Below are 18,513 nucleotides of genomic sequence, written 5' to 3' on the forward strand. Positions count from 1 at the left end.
TCCACCTCGATGAGGCCACCTCCACGCTCGATGCAGAGTCGGAGTGCGTAGTCCAGGAGGCATTGGACAGAGTGATGGTGAGCAGGTCGACCGTCGCCATCGCTCACTGCCTCTCCACGATCAAGGGTGCCATGGTGAAGAACAGAGCGATTGATGAGGAGGGTAGCCACGAGATGCTCGGAAAAGAAAATGACTTACCGGACCGATCTGGTCCTCCAACATCGGCAGGTGACTCCGACTCCTCTTCTTTCTCGTGTTCCTCCACCACGAAGTCGTCATCGTTCGAGAAGTCATCAGTTTAAATTTTGAATGGGGAGAGATGGAAAATTTCGCACCTTAGATGGGACGGTTTAAATAAAAAATTAGCGACGAATTAGCGAAAAAAATTCTCTCGCTAATATGTCGCTAATTAGCGACAGATTAGCTACAGAAATATCTCACTCACTTATTCTGTTGCTAAATAGCATTTTTTTTTGTAGTGTTTGGCGACGGAAAAAATTTGTGGCTAATCTGTTGCTCATTAGTGACGAAATTACGAGGGAGATATTTTCGTCGCTATTTTTGCAAATATTTTGAATGTTAGCGACGGATAGTTTTCTCTCGCTAATCCGTCGCACATTTGCGACGGAAAAAATTCATCGCAAATGTCCATCACTAATCCACATTTTTTTTGTAGTGTTTAAGGAAATGGGAATCTTACTAGGATATTTGCTATTTAAGGCTTTTGCTGTAAAAGTCTTGAACACGTTGAATTTGAATCTTTGGAGGATCCTTAGATAAGAATCCTACCAGTAAAACTGAGATGACATATATTGTGATTGTATATGATCTAAGGAAGTATTAACCTACCCAAGAGGGGTTCAACCTCCTAGTTAGAGGTGATCATGTTTTGTTACCTAACATGGGGTAACTATGAACTCCAAACTCAAAAGAGGCATCCCTTGCCGCAAGGTCCAAGCTTGGTGTGCCTTCCAAGATTTTTACTAATGGAAGGCCTGCTAATGTGAAGTTAGTGATGGGGAGTTTTCTTTTAACTTCGTACTTAACAAAGTACTGCGTACTTAACAAAGTACTTGGCCCACGAAGAACACAGAAAATCACCGAATGAAACAGTGAAAATCTCTATGTTAACGTTGTGCACCTTACACTCAACGATTTTCACTATTTAACATTGTTTTGATCCACCCCTATTTTAGAAGAAGCCTCTTGTGAGTTTGGAGAGCGGGTGTTGCATGTTCTCCCCAGAACATGCACTGTAGCTACAATGCATGTTCCGGGGTCCCGAGTACATCCGTCTGCGGGATGTACGGCGTGACCGTACACCTGACCAAGCGCCACACGGCGCTCAGTCGGGATACGCACTGTAGCTACAGTGCATGTTCGGGGGGGGGGGGGTGACATATAACCTGCCCCCGAGTTTGGAGCTCATAGTTGTCCCTTGTTAGGTGAATGACCTTTAAGGAAAAGCTAGTCGACTGTTCAACTGCTAACACTGTTTAAGATGAAGTCACCCCTATTTCTATCCTAATCGATCGTGAGTTTGTCAGCACATAAACTTTGTGATACATTTGATCCACGAAAGATTAATGCTAGACCAAAAATTTGTTTATAATATAGTTTTGATGTTCTCAATATCAATTCCACGGTTTTATGGAGTTTCTCATGCATCAGCCTAGGCCTCTCTTTTATTTTATATAATATGAGGAACTAAAAAACCACCCCTAGAGTAAGAGACCTGTCCATGCTGGCCAACCTCCGGTTACTTCTACGACGGTGTAAAACCGTGGTGCAGCCCTCGCCCCCAGGGAGTCCATTTTGCAATTATTCGCAAATGTAGAGGTACTATGTTAACAGAATTTTGTATCTCATAACTTACATCAAACAAGTTTTGATCCTTAGTATTTTTTTTGAGAAAAAGGCAAGATTATTCATCCATTTTCAAATGAAATTGTACATATTCAGTATACACAGATTACAGTTCATAGTTTAAGTTTTGATCCTTAGTATTGATGTCACCAAATTAAACAACTATATCTCATAGGATAACCATGTCAAAGCTAGACCCTCTTTATTGAAATGATGTAATTTACTTAATATGGGCTATCGAAGAGTTCAATGAAAAAACTTCTTGAAGAAATAGTTTGTGAACAATCGACTAGCTTTTTCTTAATGGTAATTCATCAAAAGTGTCTAGTGAGCAAACTAGAGAAAATTAACATCTTGGCCTATCAAGGATCAAAGGTTGAGAGAATCAAATTCCAGGAAGATACTCTCAATCTAACTTGCATGTGGCTTTATTTCTAATAGATGCATTGTTTTTGTTTTTTTTTGGCTAAACTGAGGGAAAATCCCCTCATCACCGACTGCACAGTGACAAGCATCTGCGTGGTAAAATCCATGAGGCCCTTCCTATCCACCAGGGAACACGTAGCTTCGACCTTAAATCAAGGGATACCCCGTGCAGGTTTCAAGCCCGTGATGTCCCGTCAACTTGACATTCACAAGTCACCCCTACCAGATGAGGGGAGCCCTTGTAAACTATATATGTTACATAGTTTGTTCAAAGAAAGCCTCGCATTTTTCTAATATTCTTTATTCTCTAAATGAAGCGATGATCTTTCTGAAAAAAAAGACAAATAAGAATTCTACTAGATGGCATATCATTCATGCATGAAGGATTAGTAAGTATAAGGCCATAGTCAAATAGCTAGCATTAATTAGCCAAAGCAATCTGAATGAAGCAAGAGGTCATGAGGATAGTGGAAAGAAGGTCCATGAACCAAAGGGTTGGATAGAGATTGACATAAGGTAAGTTTGCTAAAGAAGAGGGGAATAAAGATATTTAGTGCGCTTTGCTTCTCCTTCACAAACAAAATAAAGTGGAAAGAAGAAAGAAAATTAAACATGATTTAGGTAATATTCACATTTACGTTTTGTTTTCTGTGAGAAGTCTTGACTAATTAAACATTTTATTAGTTTCACTAATATTTTTCATCTTTTAGGATTATATTTGTGTATTAAGAATTCCTTCATTGTACTTTGTGGTAACATGATAATTGTTTTTCCATATTTATGGAATAAGTCAGATATAAAGGCAAAAGGGATAAAATATCTGTATTCATTTCCGCGATCATGTTAATATAATTTTTTTCTTATATATATATATATATATATTCACTTTTAGAAATTTAAACTATATAAAAAACTATTTAGTTCCTTATCCACAATCATTTTTTAGCAAATTCTAGAAGATTTTTAATGAATAATTGGCAAATATCAGAAAAATAAACTATTTTGCACCAACAAAGAGAATTCATTCAATTATGTCCTTGTTCCATGAGTATATTGTCTAACCAAGGTCTCTTAGATTTAGTTCTCACGACCATTACCCTTGGGGAAAGAGGCAAAAGAACTATTAAAATATCAATAAATAATTAAATAAATAATATGCACACAAAAAATGGGCATGTTAAAATCCTTATATAGCCAATTCTTTGTGAAATATTGCAACACAATGAAACTACAGAAATTAACAATTGACTTTTTTTGAAGTAGGTACATGAATTAACAATTGTGAAAACCCACACACTTCATTTTATTGTTCCTTGTCCACTATCACTGGTTGTAACGGCCATAACTCCTAATCGCAGTCTATAATAGATGCCCTAGACTCAAGTTTCAATGCCTATTAAAAGAAAGCATTTTTCTCATAAAAAACATTCTCCCACTTTTGGTCTATCACATATTCATATAGGAGACTACTAGATTACCATAAATACCAAATATCTAGAATTTCTATTTAGCCAGCTTTCAAATCTTAGCTTTTGTCAAGTTATAGAAAAATGTATTTACCCTAAATTGACCATTTTTTTCCTTTTATCTTGGAACAAGTAATACCAATGTTGGGTGGATTGGATTTAATAACATCCAGTGCTTTGGAGATGAAGATAGTATTGATTATGGAGTTATGAGTTGGTTAAAAGAATGTTGAGAGATTGTTGGGCTTATAATAGAATGAGAATCAGTGTGTCTTGAGATGATGGGCTAGATTGAAAACATCTTAGTCAAATCACCATTCTCTTTTAGCATCCATAAATTTTATATATATCAAGTAGAGATGTGCGTGTGCGCCTGTGCTTGTGTTTGTATGCGTGCGTGCATTAAAGAGTGTGTTGACATGCTGCATCAAATTTATTATAGCATTAATGAGAAAGGTTGAAAAAAAATGTCAGTAGAATGGATTAAAAACAGGGAAAGATAAAAAAAAATGGAGAGAGGTTGTAAGAGGGAAATGAAAAAGTGATAAATAATATAATAATTAACTCTAAATAAGAAAGAATATGTAAACAAGATTCATAAAGCTGAACACATGAAGCAGGGAAAATGTTTGATGATGATGATGCACACGCACACACACACAGAGTGTATGTGTGTGTGTTCGTGTGTAGTGTAATAATAAATTGTATTGTTAGTAGTATCATACAATTTGAAACATTGTGTTAAATGTTTTCTTAATCTGACCATACAGATGTGATCTACATAGTTTATCTGGTGGAAAACATATATCAGATTAGGAATTTTTGATGTTTAGACAGGCTTTTAAAGGAATTTCAAAATCAATGGCTCCATAATGCATCAAAATTTCAGAACAAATTAAAAAATCAAGTTCGACATGGAGCATAAGGTCTACTTAAGTAAACAATGACTATGACTTTCTACTAAATTAAATGATAGTATTGATATGCCGATGCATCTAAAAGCACACAGAAAGATATTCATGAATATTTATTTTGCTATTTCAAGTGGCGTCTTCATATACCGTCTTTTCCTTTTAGTGCTTGTGTCTAATCTAGACTACATGCTCAAAACTCTTTCCAGATGAATTAACTTCGTTGCCTTCACTTTTGGAAAGAATCATCATGAAGTTTCCACATTCAAGTTCCCCATCTCCAGTTATTATCATCATCAGTTATGAAATGCCTAAAATATTTTGATGTAAATCAAGCTTATGCACCAAGAGATTGAACTCTCTGTCACATAGTTTAGTGCGAGTTCAATTGTGTTTCATCAATTTCTCTTGTTTCGTAGAATTTATCTGCGATGACAGTCTTTTTATGAAATAAACTTGGATTTCTGTCAACATATAGTGTGGGGACATTTTCATTTCATGGTAAAGCCTGCATTGATAAAGTATATCATTAGTAACAGTATTCAATACAATGAGTCTTTCGAGATTTCACATAATATTCTTCTCAACTACGCTTTAGATCTATGACATGCCATAGAGAACCCCAATGCGCTTACTGAGAACATAAAATGATAATAATGGAAGCTGCTGGAGATCACTCTTTTGTAGCAGCTTTACACAGCTTCCACTTGGTGGTTTTGATGGCAGCAATGTATCCATGATTGATACTATTGGAAGGACATATCCCTAGCTTTACTATTTGACTGTATGGTGTCATATAGCTTATTTGACGAGCTTCCCATTATGAACCAAACACACGTTAACCGAAAAAGTGATTCTTTCCCCCTTTTTCTCAATCTAGTTTCTTTTTGTTTCTTTTTCTGTCAAAGTTTTCAGTAATACAGTACAACAATTGTTTACTTGTCAGGGACTGGCTGCTCTTCATTAGGTCTTTGCTATGACAAAAGCAACAAAACAACAACACAGTGGTGATGAGGATCCCGATTATGATGAGAAGAAAACGATGGTTGCTACGAAGTTACTTGGAGACAATGATTCCTGTCATGATAACAATAGCTTCCTTGATGATGGCAAAAGTATGTAAAAATACTAACTGTAATAATATGAGGTTGGTGAAGAAGCAAGAGGTCTGTTTCAGGAATCTCTTGACACATTTTAACCCTATCATCATCTACGTCTAGTGTACTAGGTTTAGCATGAAAGGGTCTAAGCCTATACAAGCTCCCTTGGAGATAATTTGAGAAATAAGGAGTGCCCTGATACCTACTGTGCAGAGACTAAAGTCAACCATGTCATAACACAAAAAGGCACCACAAAAGCTAGAAACTAACTCATGGAAAAGAAAATATGGAAAGGAGAAGAAAGGTGAAGAGATTTAACAAAAAGGAAGCAAAAGTTTGATTTCGATTGATCTCAACGCTGCAAAGCTAAACAGGTACACGTCAACACACCAAACTCAACATGAGTAGATGCTGCATGTCTTCAAAGCTTAAACATGAGAGAGAGAGAGTCTAGTAGGGAGTGACTCCCATATTAGCAGTGGTGAAGAATCCATCTGAGATTATGAGATCATCTCCTTCCTGTAAGCACAAAGATTGGAATTGGGTGCCTTAGCCAACTCTATGAAACCATGTAAATTGACCCAAAAGACGATAAAAAAAATCAATACCCAATGCATGCTTATACATGTATTACCTGCTGGCGTAAGTTACTTTTTTTCATGTTCTGATCAGCCATTAGCCCAAAGTGGATATGTGGGAAGTGTGCCCACTGCCACCCACAAAACAAAATCTCATCTTCAGAGCGAGCGAGCGAGCGAGAGAGAGGGAGAGAGAGAGAGAGAGAGAGAGAGGGCGTACATTCTTGGCAGCTGTGCTGAATGCTTCCCTGTGAGTGATATCTGGGTTACCTGCTTTGATTCGTTGGATCTCGTCTCTGAAATTGAAAATTTTAGTCTTTCAAAAATTCCAATGGCAGATAATCGAATATTCGGATAAAAAAAATCCTGAAAAATGCCATGAAAAAAAGGGGGAATTAAAAGAAAAGGGAAGAAGGAAGGTGGTTGTTGAGAGCGCGCATTATGACTCACTTGATGAACCTGTTGTACGCCGATGGCACTCTCTGCCTTTTCTCGGGTGCTACACCACACACAACAGCAATAAATTACAAAGCTACCTTCTCAGTTCTGACCATAACAAAACTTCTTATTGTAATTATTCATCAATTATTACCGAATCATGCCATTATCTCTTTCCACGTTCAGACCTCTCAGAGAGAGAGAGAGAGAGAGAGAGAGAGAGAGAGAGAGCTTACGCCTATTGACAGTGGTCGCCCTCGTGGTGGTCGTCATGGTGGTGTGATCCGCTACACGGCTCACCGACGACGCAGCCGAGTCCTTCATGATCGAATGATCAAGAAGCATGCTAGCTGCCGCTGGGATTTCCTCCTAGAATCACCATATTTTCTCTTACAATTAAATCAAGAACAAGAGAAAGAAAGAGAGAGAGAGAGAGAGAGAGAGAGAGACCTGCGGATCATGACGAGCAACGGGCAGATTGAGGGAGGGAGGGAACAATTGATGGTTAGGCAAAGATGGAGGTGTCGGTGCTGCTACTGGCGTCTGCGACGGTGGTGGCTGAAGAAGAGCTCTCATGTTAACTGAGAGGAGGTTGGTGCAATGGCCGCACCTCACGGTGACAATCTTGAACAAACTGCTGCAGGGAACACTCACCTGTAGAGAGAGAGAAACACCAACATCACAACATCAATCTTTTAACCCTTAATTTGGTTGAGCACTCAGCAGGCAAACAAAAAGCCAACAAAAAAACCAACTTAATGTAAAAGGAAATATAGAGAGAAATTGAGAGAGGCAAAGGCCTAGCTAGCCTTCCCTCTCCCGTCAGCTCCCATTGTATAACTTACCGCGAGGACGGTATTACAAAAGTTGCAATGGACATAACACAACTGCTCAGGTTGAAGGTGGTCTAGCCCAAAGATGGAGGAGGACGACATCCCCACTTTGATTTGATTGATTGATTGACTGACTGATCGATCTATTTATCTTTGATACAGAACCAAGATGTGAGAGAGTGAGGGGGGAAGGGTTTGGGTGTGTTGGGGTGTGAAGAGATGATAAGAGTGCATGTTTGTTATGAGTTTTTAAATCTCTTCTTATTTTAGTGGAGAGGAGAGGATGTCAGGTAGGTGAAAGCAGAAAGTGTGTGGTTGGCATTCTCAATGAGAGAGAGAGAGTTAAAAAAAAACAGAGAGGGGAGTAAAGGAAAAAGGTGATTGCAGGGGGCGGCAGAGGTGGGGGAGAGGAGCGAGAAAGGGACGTTTGCATGGGCGTGTTTAGGGCACGGCTGCCTTTCCCTCATTCAGCTGTTGCTGTCGCAGTAATGAGGCTTGGCAACTTTAGTGCTTTCCAAATCTGTGTCCCGCCTCTAACTCCCGGGCAATAGGGAAAATACTGATCCCGCCTCCTTAGGAGAATGCAAAAGTTCTTTTTTTTTTTTCCTTTTTTTTTACTTTTACCGATTTGACCCATCAATCCTCACCCCTCTCATCACCCACACACAAATACAAATTCTCACCCCCTTTCATGCACAAGATACTACTACTACCACTACACTGCTTCTTCTAGTACCACTAGCCTTGTCTTTTTTCCTCTTCTTATGCATTATCATTCCCCCCCCCCCCTCTCTCTCTCTCAAAGGCTATCCATCACATGGGCAGGCCAAATGGATTAACTGCGCAAGCCACTTGAAGGATCGAATGCATTGATGGTTATAATTCTGCCATTCAATGTTGTAAAATATGGCAAACTTGTCTTTTATTGCATTGAGGTAGAGGAGTATACGAACCTGCATCTAGATATTCCACCAATGCTATTTTGTTTTGTTATGTTCTTATGCTTTCTCTAAGAAGGGTGAAATTAGGGGCCCCTAATAAATAGGTTAGATAGGTTAGTATGTCAGATATAATGTATTTAATAGGTAAAAAGGCTAGAAAGATTTGAGTAGCAGAAGTAGCTATACGGTCATAGATATGCCATGTTCTGAATTCTGCTATATAGCCTCTGATTTCTTCAAGACGTGTTTTTCACCACAAGAATGTGTATCTTTTTTAATGAGTTTGATATACACTGTATCTAAAATAAAGATTGAAAGATAAGGAGTCTAGGTCGAGTGACCAACATTCACATGAACATAATGGACTAAAAGTCATAGGAATCAACAGACACCAACATGTGGTTAGAGGACCCATGAGGAAAGCAACGTGGAAATATAATTAATATATGACTTGGCTAAGTGGAACTTTTGTGCTACAATACAAACACTAGAGTTCAACTTTGCTAGGCTACGGAGCTAGACACCTGAGGTGATACTTTCATGTTTAAAGGGATAGTACTTTCTCGATGGTTTCTTGATAAAACCTAGCATGCTTTGTCATGACTTGTATCTATGTTGAATATGTTAGATAGTTCTAGATGTTGCATAAAATGGAAACTAAGACATACTAAAACCTAATGAAGAGAATGTAGTAATCTTCATGATATGATGGCAAACGAGAGACATCAGCCCACAATTTGGATATTTTTGAATTTTCCTCGAGAGCAAAGGCTTGAGCTACACAACCAACAAACTGATTATGGACTATCCTGGAAAATTAGCATCTCAGTTATTCCACACCTCATTGCCCCCCTCAAACAAGCTCCTTAAGTTTGGCAAGCAAAAATTTGCCTTTTAATTACTTAGGAAATCGATGCTGCATTAGGAGACCTGGCACACTGAAAAGCCTTTCCCACCTGTGGTTGCCATGGTCTAATAGCGTAAAACCCCAACCCCACCCAACCCCCCACCCCCCCCAAAAGAAAAAACTAAACCCTAACCAGGGAGCTGTTGCTTCAGTCTTGTGGCAAAGAACGTGCACCCCAGGTATCAAACTCTTGATTTCCTTCAGCTTGGAGCATCTTAAGCTAACCCGAGCAATTTTTACCTTCCTCATGAAAGGAAGTACCATTATATGCACTCAGATATTCAACTATCAGAAAAATCAGTGGGTGCTTTTACTTTTTATGCAGCCAGGCAAGTCATAGTTCATATATTGAAGATTACATCTTGATATGGTGCTTGTATATATTTGCGCCTAAGGATTAATCTTAACCTATATTGTTGACAAATATCAAACTAATTATATTAAAAAATGGGTTGCAGATACACCTTACGAACATTTATTCTAACGATGGATGCAGTACCACATTTATTTATTCGTACATACATTTGCTTGAGTGAGTGAATTCATTTTGATGTAATTGGAATTGTAGTACCTGCCACAATCATGTGGAAGAGCTAAGCCCGCAGAAATTTCGTGAAACATGAATAAGTGCATATTTGTCATGAAATACTTTATTTTCCTTATAAGGTTTGATTACAAACTGGCAAGCATTGAGGCATTTATGATTGTATATAGATGTCCATGAAATGTGTCTATATGTCTTACAGGCAACAGTTTCAAAACTTAATTGCATCACTCCATTGCAAATTTCATTCCAATCACTCTGTTTTCTTGAAATGGTTTTTTTTAAGATTGGCAATTTCAAAGTGTATAAATTACAATCGCTGATAAAGATTTTCTATCTCTTCACTAGAAAGTGTATCTTTTTTCTGAATTATCCGAACTTGTGAATTAGTCGTGGTATGGTCCTCTACTCTTGGCTAGTTAACCATTAGATAGCCTTAGTTTGACTAAACTCTTGTTGTCTATAGTAATCATAGAAGTCAGCCTTAATTTGTTAATCTTGATATTCATAAATTCAGCTAATGAAAAGAAAAAATCAGCCTACTGAGAAATCTAGAATTATCTCGAGGTTGCTTTTTAAACAGTCATGGTACATACACTACAACAAAGCAGTAGATTAGCGACGACCACATTCCGTCGCTAACCATGTTAGCGACGGATTAGCGACAACGCGGCGACAGTATGCTTACGTCGCGAATATTTCGACGCTAACTGGCGACGGAATAATTCCGTCGCTAATTGCGACGGAATAACGAGCGCTATATTCCGTCGCCAATCCACAGGTACTAAACGGCGACCACGGCGTGGCGACGGATTTAATTCCGTCGCTAAGCCGTCGCTAGATTAATATGAATAGCGACGGAATCATCCGTCGCTAATCCGTCGCAAAAACGAAAAAAAATCAAAAAAAATTATTTAAAAATTAATTACCGAGAACTGTACAATTTATATTTCCTGTACAATTTATATTTCCTGTAAATAAAAAACAAACCACACAAAAAAAATCATATAACAAGTATCTATAATAATTAATCGTTCCACCTTAAAACTAAGAAGTTTAATTATTTACAATTCAACAATTACAATTAGGAAAAATAAAAAAAATAGAACTTCTTCAACACAGTCCTCTAATCATCGCCAAGATTTTGTGCGTCTTCTTGTTCATTGTCTTTATCTGTCCCTTCAGCTCCACTACCCTGATTATCGCTAGCAGCCTACACAAGAAAAGAACAGTCAGTATTGATAAACAAAATATAATGAAATAAATTACACACTATATGTGATTCTATCATGTGCTCATGTGTGATCTAAGGCAATAAAAAAACTCTATATGTGATTCTATCATGCTCATATGTGTGCTAAGGCAGTCAAAAAATTGAATATGTGATTATAGCATGTTCATATGTGTTCTAAGGCATATAAAAAAACTCTATATGTGATTCTACCATGCTCAGATGTGCTTTAAGGCAGGCAAAAAACTATATATGTGATTCGATCATGCTCGTATGTGTGCTAAGGCAGTAAAAAAATTGAATATGTGAATATAGCATGCTCATATGTGCTCTAAGGCAGGCAAAGCCAAAAATTTTATATGTGATTCTATCATAAATGATATATAACATGTTCATATGTGTTCTAAGGCAGTTAAAAAACTCTATATGTTATTATAGCATGTTCATATGTGTGCTAAGGCAGTCAAAAAACAGAATATGTGATTATAATATGCTCATATGTGTTCTTAGGCAGTAAAAAAACTGAATATGTGATTATAGCATGCTTATGTGTTCTAATGCAATCAAAAAAACTTTATATGTGATTCTATCATGCTCATATGTGCTCTAAGACAGACAAAAAGTTAAATATATATATATATATATATATATATATATATATATATATATATATATATATATATATATATATATATATATATATATATATATATGTGATTCTATCATGCTCATATGTGTGCTAAGGCAGTAAAAAAATTGAATATGTGATTATAGCATGTTCATATGTGTTCTAAGGCATCTAGAAAAACTCTATATGTGATTCTACCATGCTCAGATGTGCTTTAAGATAGTCAAAAAAACTATATATGTGATTATACCTGAGAGGGATCTGGAATCGAAGATCCCCTATCCTGAACAGCGGCCTTGATCTCATTTCGGAGAAAGGGGGCGACGGTGTATTGGAAGTAGTTATTCAGTGATTCATTAATGATCTCGCGTACATCATCACCGGAAAGAATAGTCGGCTGCTTGGAGCTTATGTCGGCGCAAGAAGTTGGTGAGTCGTAACTGGAAGAACCAATAACTGGTGAAGTGTTCATATTACTCCCAAACCCGAACACGCGACCTTTTTTGGGTTCACCTGTTGCAGTCACCCATGTTGTAGGATCAAATGATGGATGCTGAGTAGCGTCTTCGCCATATCGCTCTACCATTTGTTGCTCATATGCCTCCTACAAAATAATGTTTAAAGTATTCATTAATAATTAATGATAACATTATGATGACTTGCATATATATTGCAATGATTATTAATAGAATTAATACATACCGTTGTCGTTCTCGCCTTCTCTGATACGAAGACTCTCGTGGTCTTCCGTTTATGTGTTTCTACAAACACATCCTTATATGGTACACTGCCTCCTTTTTCTGCTTCCTGCGAAGTTAAATGACAAAAGATTTAGTACACAAATTTGCAACAATACTTATAAAATTAATATTATATATTGATGAGTTATCATTTTCTTTAGGTGGCTCCCAAATGTCTTAGATCCACCTGTGTGTAGATGGGCTTCGGGCATCTTCGATCGATTTTGTGAAGCCTTCGCAGAGCGATTTTTAAATGCATCTCCCGCCCACATATCGCACATTTCATCCCAGTAATCTCTCCTGATAGTAATAGGACCATGGCCCTTCCACAGTAATGGATCATCTACTACGCCAGATGCTTTTTTTGCTGCAGTCTTCATAGTGTGCAGCATGTCTGCAAATCGATTGGCAACCACCTTCTGCCACACCTTCCTTGCATCATTTTCTTCCACCGTAGTTGCAAAGCGATTCGAAGCCTACAAATATTTTCAGAAAGTTAGTAGACATTGCTTAAATAAATTAAATATGAAACACATTAACTATGAGGAACAACTGTATACCATGAATGAGGACCACAATCTGTCTAACACCTCCTTTGGGTACTCTTTCCATTGAGCAACTGGTCCTGGTAGATGTTGAAGAAGTGAATTCCTAATCTCCCGTACTACTTCTTGTGGCTCAAACCTCGTGCTGCACATGAATTGTTACACAGTAAATATCAATATAAAATATTTAAAAGATATGCAATAATTGAAAACAAAATACTTACGGTCGATTATCGATATACACTATTTGAATGAGTCTTCTTGTGCCAGCCTGAGAAGACCCTGTTTCCTGTGTTGGCTGTTGACTTGTGCGATCAACTGGTGTAGGTGGGTCGTGTACAGGCGCAACATCATCTGTAAAAAAATACACACCAAGTTCTCAGAATGTGCATTTGAACTAATCAAGCATCTAATTAGTTATATGATATACCTATCACAGGAGCCCGTGAAGATGAAGGTTGAGCCTGGCTACTACTGGATGAGCGACCACTATAACCTCCACGAACCATATTCTAACAAATAACATATGTCATACAATATATTCAAATAATTCACATCAAGTATTACAATGCATTCAAGTCATTCACATCAAGCATTGCAATGCATTCAAATAATTCAAATCATTGACATCAAGTATTGCACTAATTCAAATCATTCGTTAATTGCATAAATTATAATACATTCAGATAATTGAAATCATTCACATCAAGTATTACAATGCATTCGAATCATTCGTATCAAGTATTACAATACATTGAAATAAAATTTTTAATCATTCACACCAAGTATTGCAATACAACTCACATCAAGTATTACAATGCATTTAAATAGAGGTTTGTAGTATAAGATTTTGCTCACTAGCTTGAGAATTCTTCCTCGTCACTAGTTTGACTTTCTTCTTCTTCTTCTTCTTCTTCTTCTTCTTCTTCATTGTTTGCCCATCCACTTGGTACGTCATTTGGATCACATTCCTCTATGAATGTTTCATCAGCCAATGGAGATATGACATGCATATCATGCGCAACATCGTGACCATAAGCGAAGTCACAGACATCATCTGATTGATAGTAATCACTGTCTTCAGCTAACTCATCTTCTTGTAACTGATCATACTCGGGGTATAGTTTGGATTTCACCTTGCAAACTGCCCACCATTCATTTCTATCTGACTTTTTTATACTCGGATATGAAGTATAATAAACTTGTTGAGCTTGCGAGGCTAATATGAATTGTTCATATGTTCCAAACCTGGATTTATGATTCACCTCCACAATGCCTGAAGCTTTGTCGAGTCTTGTTGCAGTTGGATCAAACCAATGACACTTGAATACCGTAACCCTGTTATTCATGCCTAAGTAAGTCAACTCCATTATTTCCTCTATAACACCGTAGTAATCATGTTCATTTTCACCGTAGCTGCTACCCTTGACACACACGCCACTATTTATCGTTGATTTGTTTATACCGTAGTCTTTTATATGGAATCGATAACCATTTACGATATACCCGTTGTAGCATTGCACAACTTTGGTCGGACCATTTTCTAAATCACATATTCCTTGATCTTTAACATCACCATGGCGAACCTACGCACAGACATAAACAATTATTGTGATCACGATCAATTAAGTAACTTAGTGTTGTTTATAAGTACAAAATTTATGTTAGCTTCTTTACCAACTGTTTCAACCACTCCACAAACTTAGTTTCACGTTCTTTTTGTACTTCTGCATTAGTGAGATGTGAAACTTTGCTTTGCAACTCCAGATCAAATCGTCTGCAAACCACAAATACTTATATTATCGAGCCATGTATCCACATATAGAACATAAAAGGATTTATAATTGAGTTGCATATACATATACTTACTCGATGTATGGGTCGATCGCTGAACAATTAAAAAGAATATATATGTGTGTTGCATCTTGCTCTCAATCTGTCAATAGCCTTGATCGACAACTACCAAATGCATGCCCAAGTCGTTGAAATATCGACAGCTTGTCAGCTACAGTTACTTGTTCTCCATCATCGTTACGGGGCGGGCATGTGTAACGTGTTGAAATATGAGGTTCGAAGTACATAGATGAGAAATTTGAAATCTCTTCTAAAGTGTACGCCTCACAAATAGAGCCTTCTACTCTTGCTTTATTACGAACCTTTTTTTTTAGGTCGAACATGCATCTGACAAGAATATACATTTCAAATTTTAAATATCTGTCATTAAAGAGACAAATATAAAAAAACATATACCTTTCAAATGGGTACATCCATCGATATTGCACAGGGCCACCAACCCTTAGTTCATATGGCAAATGTATGATCAAATGTTCCATAACATCGAAAAATGCTGGCATAAATATCTTTTCTAACAGACAAACAGTGGTGATGACAGAGTCCTCGAGATTCTTTACATCTGATACAATGACCTCCGATGCGCACAATGTTCTGAAAAATCCGCTCAACTCAGACAATACCCCCCATATAGGTTTGTCTAACATATCATGGAATGCTAGGGGTATCAATCGTTGCATAAAGATATGACAATCATGGTTCTTCAACCCATATAACTTTCCATCGTCAATCTTCACAGCCCGAGCAATGTTAGAGACATATCCATCTGGAAATCTCAGTTGTCTCAACCATTGACATACATGTTTTATTTGATCAGGTCCGAGCACGTACTTCACCTTTGGTTTCAGTACTTTGCCATTATACTCTTTGAGTTCCAATTCTGGTCTTTTACATATTAATTTTAAATCCATACGGGCCTTCGGATTATCCTTCGTTTTTCCTTTAATATTCATTACTGTATTGAACACATTATCAAACACATTTTTCTCTACATGCATCACATCCAAATTATGTCGTATCAATAGGGTCGGCCAATACGATAGTTCCCAAAAAATAGATTTTTTCGTCCAATTGTGTTCCTTCCCAAATCCACGGAAGGGTGTAGGACTGCGGGCATCTGTTAATACATCTGGAAAGTATCGCAATCTTCTTAAAATCTCTATGCCAGACAATCTTGAGGATGGACCTTCCATTTCAGTTGTGCCTGCTGTAAATGCATTCTTTTGACGTCGGAACGGATGATCGTTGGGTAGAAATCGACGATGGCAATCAAACCAGCAAGGCTTCCTTCCATGCCTCAATCTAAAAGCTTTGGAATCCTCCATGCAGTACGGACAAGCCAACCTCCCATGTGTGCTCCAACCAGATAACATACCATATGCAGGGAAGTCACTGATTGTCCATAGAACAGCGGCCTTCATGTTGAAATTTTGTTTTTTGTGGGCATCATACGTGGTAACACCGTCATCCCACAATACTTTTAATTCATCAATCAATGGCCTTAGATATACATCAAGATTTTGGCCAGGTGAGGTCGGACCAGGGATCAACAGAGACAAGAAAAGATTTGGACGTTTCATACACAAGCTTGGTGGAAGGTTGTATGGAGTTACAAATACTGGCCAGCATGAGTATGGAGTTGATCTACCCCCAAATGGATTAAATCCATCTGTACATAGACCGAGTCTAACATTTCGCACTTCCATTGCGAAGTTCTGATGAGTACGATCAAAGTGCTTCCAAGCTTCAGCGTCAACAGGATGCGTGATCTTGTTTTCATCGTGTCGAACTTTATTTGCATGCCATCTCATGTGTTTAGCTGTCTTTGAAGACATATACAATCGCTGCAATCTAGGAGTGATAGGAAAGTAGCGGAGCGACTTGTATGAAACTTCCTTTGATCTCGTGCTACCATTGCCTCTTGTCTTTGGCTTGAACCGAGGATGCCCACATGACGGGCATGATATGTCGTTTTCCTGCTCCTTGAAATACAACATGCAGTGATTTGGACAAGCATCAATCTTTTTGTAACCCATACCTAGAGCGTTGACCATAACTTTCGCACGATAGAAATTTTGTGGCAATTTCTCATCTTTAGGCAACATACTCTTCACAATCATGCACAAACGGTCAAAACATGATTGACTCAAATTATACTCGGACTTCAAATTCATTAGTTGAAGAACTGCAGACAAGATAGTTTGACTCTCACAACCGTTCCAAAGTGGCTCATCAGCATCTTTAAGTAAATCATAAAATCTACTAGCTGCATCGTTTGGTGATTCTTCATCTACGACAGTTCTTACATCACTAGAACTCATAGCAGAACCCAGTTCTGTTCCTGCAGCATCAAATATCAAATTCGTATATGGATTATCGTGCACCACATTCACCCGTGCATCAAAATCGTTTCTAAATTCTTCTCCATGAAACGCCCAGTTCTGATAATCACTCACAAAACCCTTCCTGTATAGGTGATGTCTAACGCCATGAGGTTCTACAAATCGATTATTCTTACAAATCTTGCAGGGACACCTAATCCGACCTGTGGGATCTACCGTACTGACACTCGCCGTTGCAAATTCAATAAAACTATCGACACCATCCATATATTCATGCGATAACTCATTGTCCACTATCCTACGGTACATCCATTCACGGTTTGCAGTCATTCTGTCGTATGATGTTACGAATAGTATCCTAACGAATTAAGAAAAAAACAATCAGAATGCGACGATGAAGAAAATATCAAATTTATCATGCAATATACTATGTCAAACAATAACAAGAATTTTGATGCATGCATTGATAACTTAATATTTTCATGTGCAAACTATTAATGACATGATACAATCATTTGAAGCATGCTTTTATTATAAAATTTCACATGGAAGTCAAAATCAAATTGAAAGTAACTACATGCAAGCATGGATACAATTACATCAAACATTGCAATACATCATAATCATTCATATCAAATAAATGGCAAACATGTACCTGCAGCAAACACACTTCAATATCTCACTAACTACTACCATGCTTAGCATGGACTCCGTACTCCAAAAATAAGAACACTTCCATATTTCTACATTAAAATCATGCTCAGCATGATCTCCGAACTCCAACAAAGCAGTCCTAGATATCAACAACTAAGTGAGTGTGTGAACAATAAAGTGTTGCATTCAATAAATTAAATAACATGTGATACGTTTGCATCACTTACTCACCACGGGTATTTACCCGATTTGCATTGTTTTTGTCATTTACTTACCACAGGTGGCCGAGCACGAGTTGGTTCCGTTGAAAAATCTGCACAAAAACAAAACAAATTAAGTAACAAACTAACTAATCATGAAACAAGATGAAACACTAACTAAAAAAATTAAAACAAATTAAAACAACTCTAACTAATTGAAAGAAGAGAAAAGAAAAATAGTATATATGTTAAGCCAAATCTAACTAGAATATGCTAATTTAACAAACCAGCTATAACATGTTGAACCAGTTG

At 37.5% G+C, this 18,513-nt stretch overlaps 2 protein-coding genes across 2 annotated transcripts; both read right to left on the reverse strand.

Annotated features, from left to right (window-relative positions):
• Positions 1 to 6,095: 6,095 nt before the first annotated feature.
• On the reverse strand, positions 6,096 to 7,842 carry LOC149845660 (axial regulator YABBY 5-like). Its single transcript, XM_089997697.1, has 7 exons — positions 7,631 to 7,842; positions 7,236 to 7,439; positions 7,022 to 7,154; positions 6,798 to 6,846; positions 6,568 to 6,643; positions 6,404 to 6,478; positions 6,096 to 6,288 (listed from the first exon to the last, which is right to left on the reverse strand). Exons 1-7 carry the CDS (start codon positions 7,718 to 7,720, stop codon positions 6,220 to 6,222), a joined length of 696 nt encoding a protein of 231 aa, XP_089853823.1. The 5' UTR covers positions 7,721 to 7,842; the 3' UTR covers positions 6,096 to 6,219.
• Positions 7,843 to 9,856: 2,014 nt separating this feature from the next.
• Positions 9,857 to 18,285, reverse strand: LOC149845661 (uncharacterized). Its single transcript, XM_089988871.1, has 6 exons — positions 18,277 to 18,285; positions 13,585 to 13,666; positions 13,379 to 13,508; positions 13,170 to 13,299; positions 12,960 to 13,085; positions 9,857 to 9,874 (listed from the first exon to the last, which is right to left on the reverse strand). Exons 2-6 carry the CDS (start codon positions 13,661 to 13,663, stop codon positions 9,857 to 9,859), a joined length of 483 nt encoding a protein of 160 aa, XP_089844997.1. The 5' UTR covers positions 13,664 to 13,666; positions 18,277 to 18,285.
• Between the last annotated feature and the right edge of the window lie 228 nt (positions 18,286 to 18,513).

Source organism: Nuphar pumila, chromosome 2 (genome assembly GCF_984573655.1).
Source record: "Nuphar pumila chromosome 2, dmNupPumi1.hap1.1, whole genome shotgun sequence".
NCBI classification, from domain to species: Eukaryota; Viridiplantae; Streptophyta; class Magnoliopsida; order Nymphaeales; family Nymphaeaceae; genus Nuphar; species Nuphar pumila.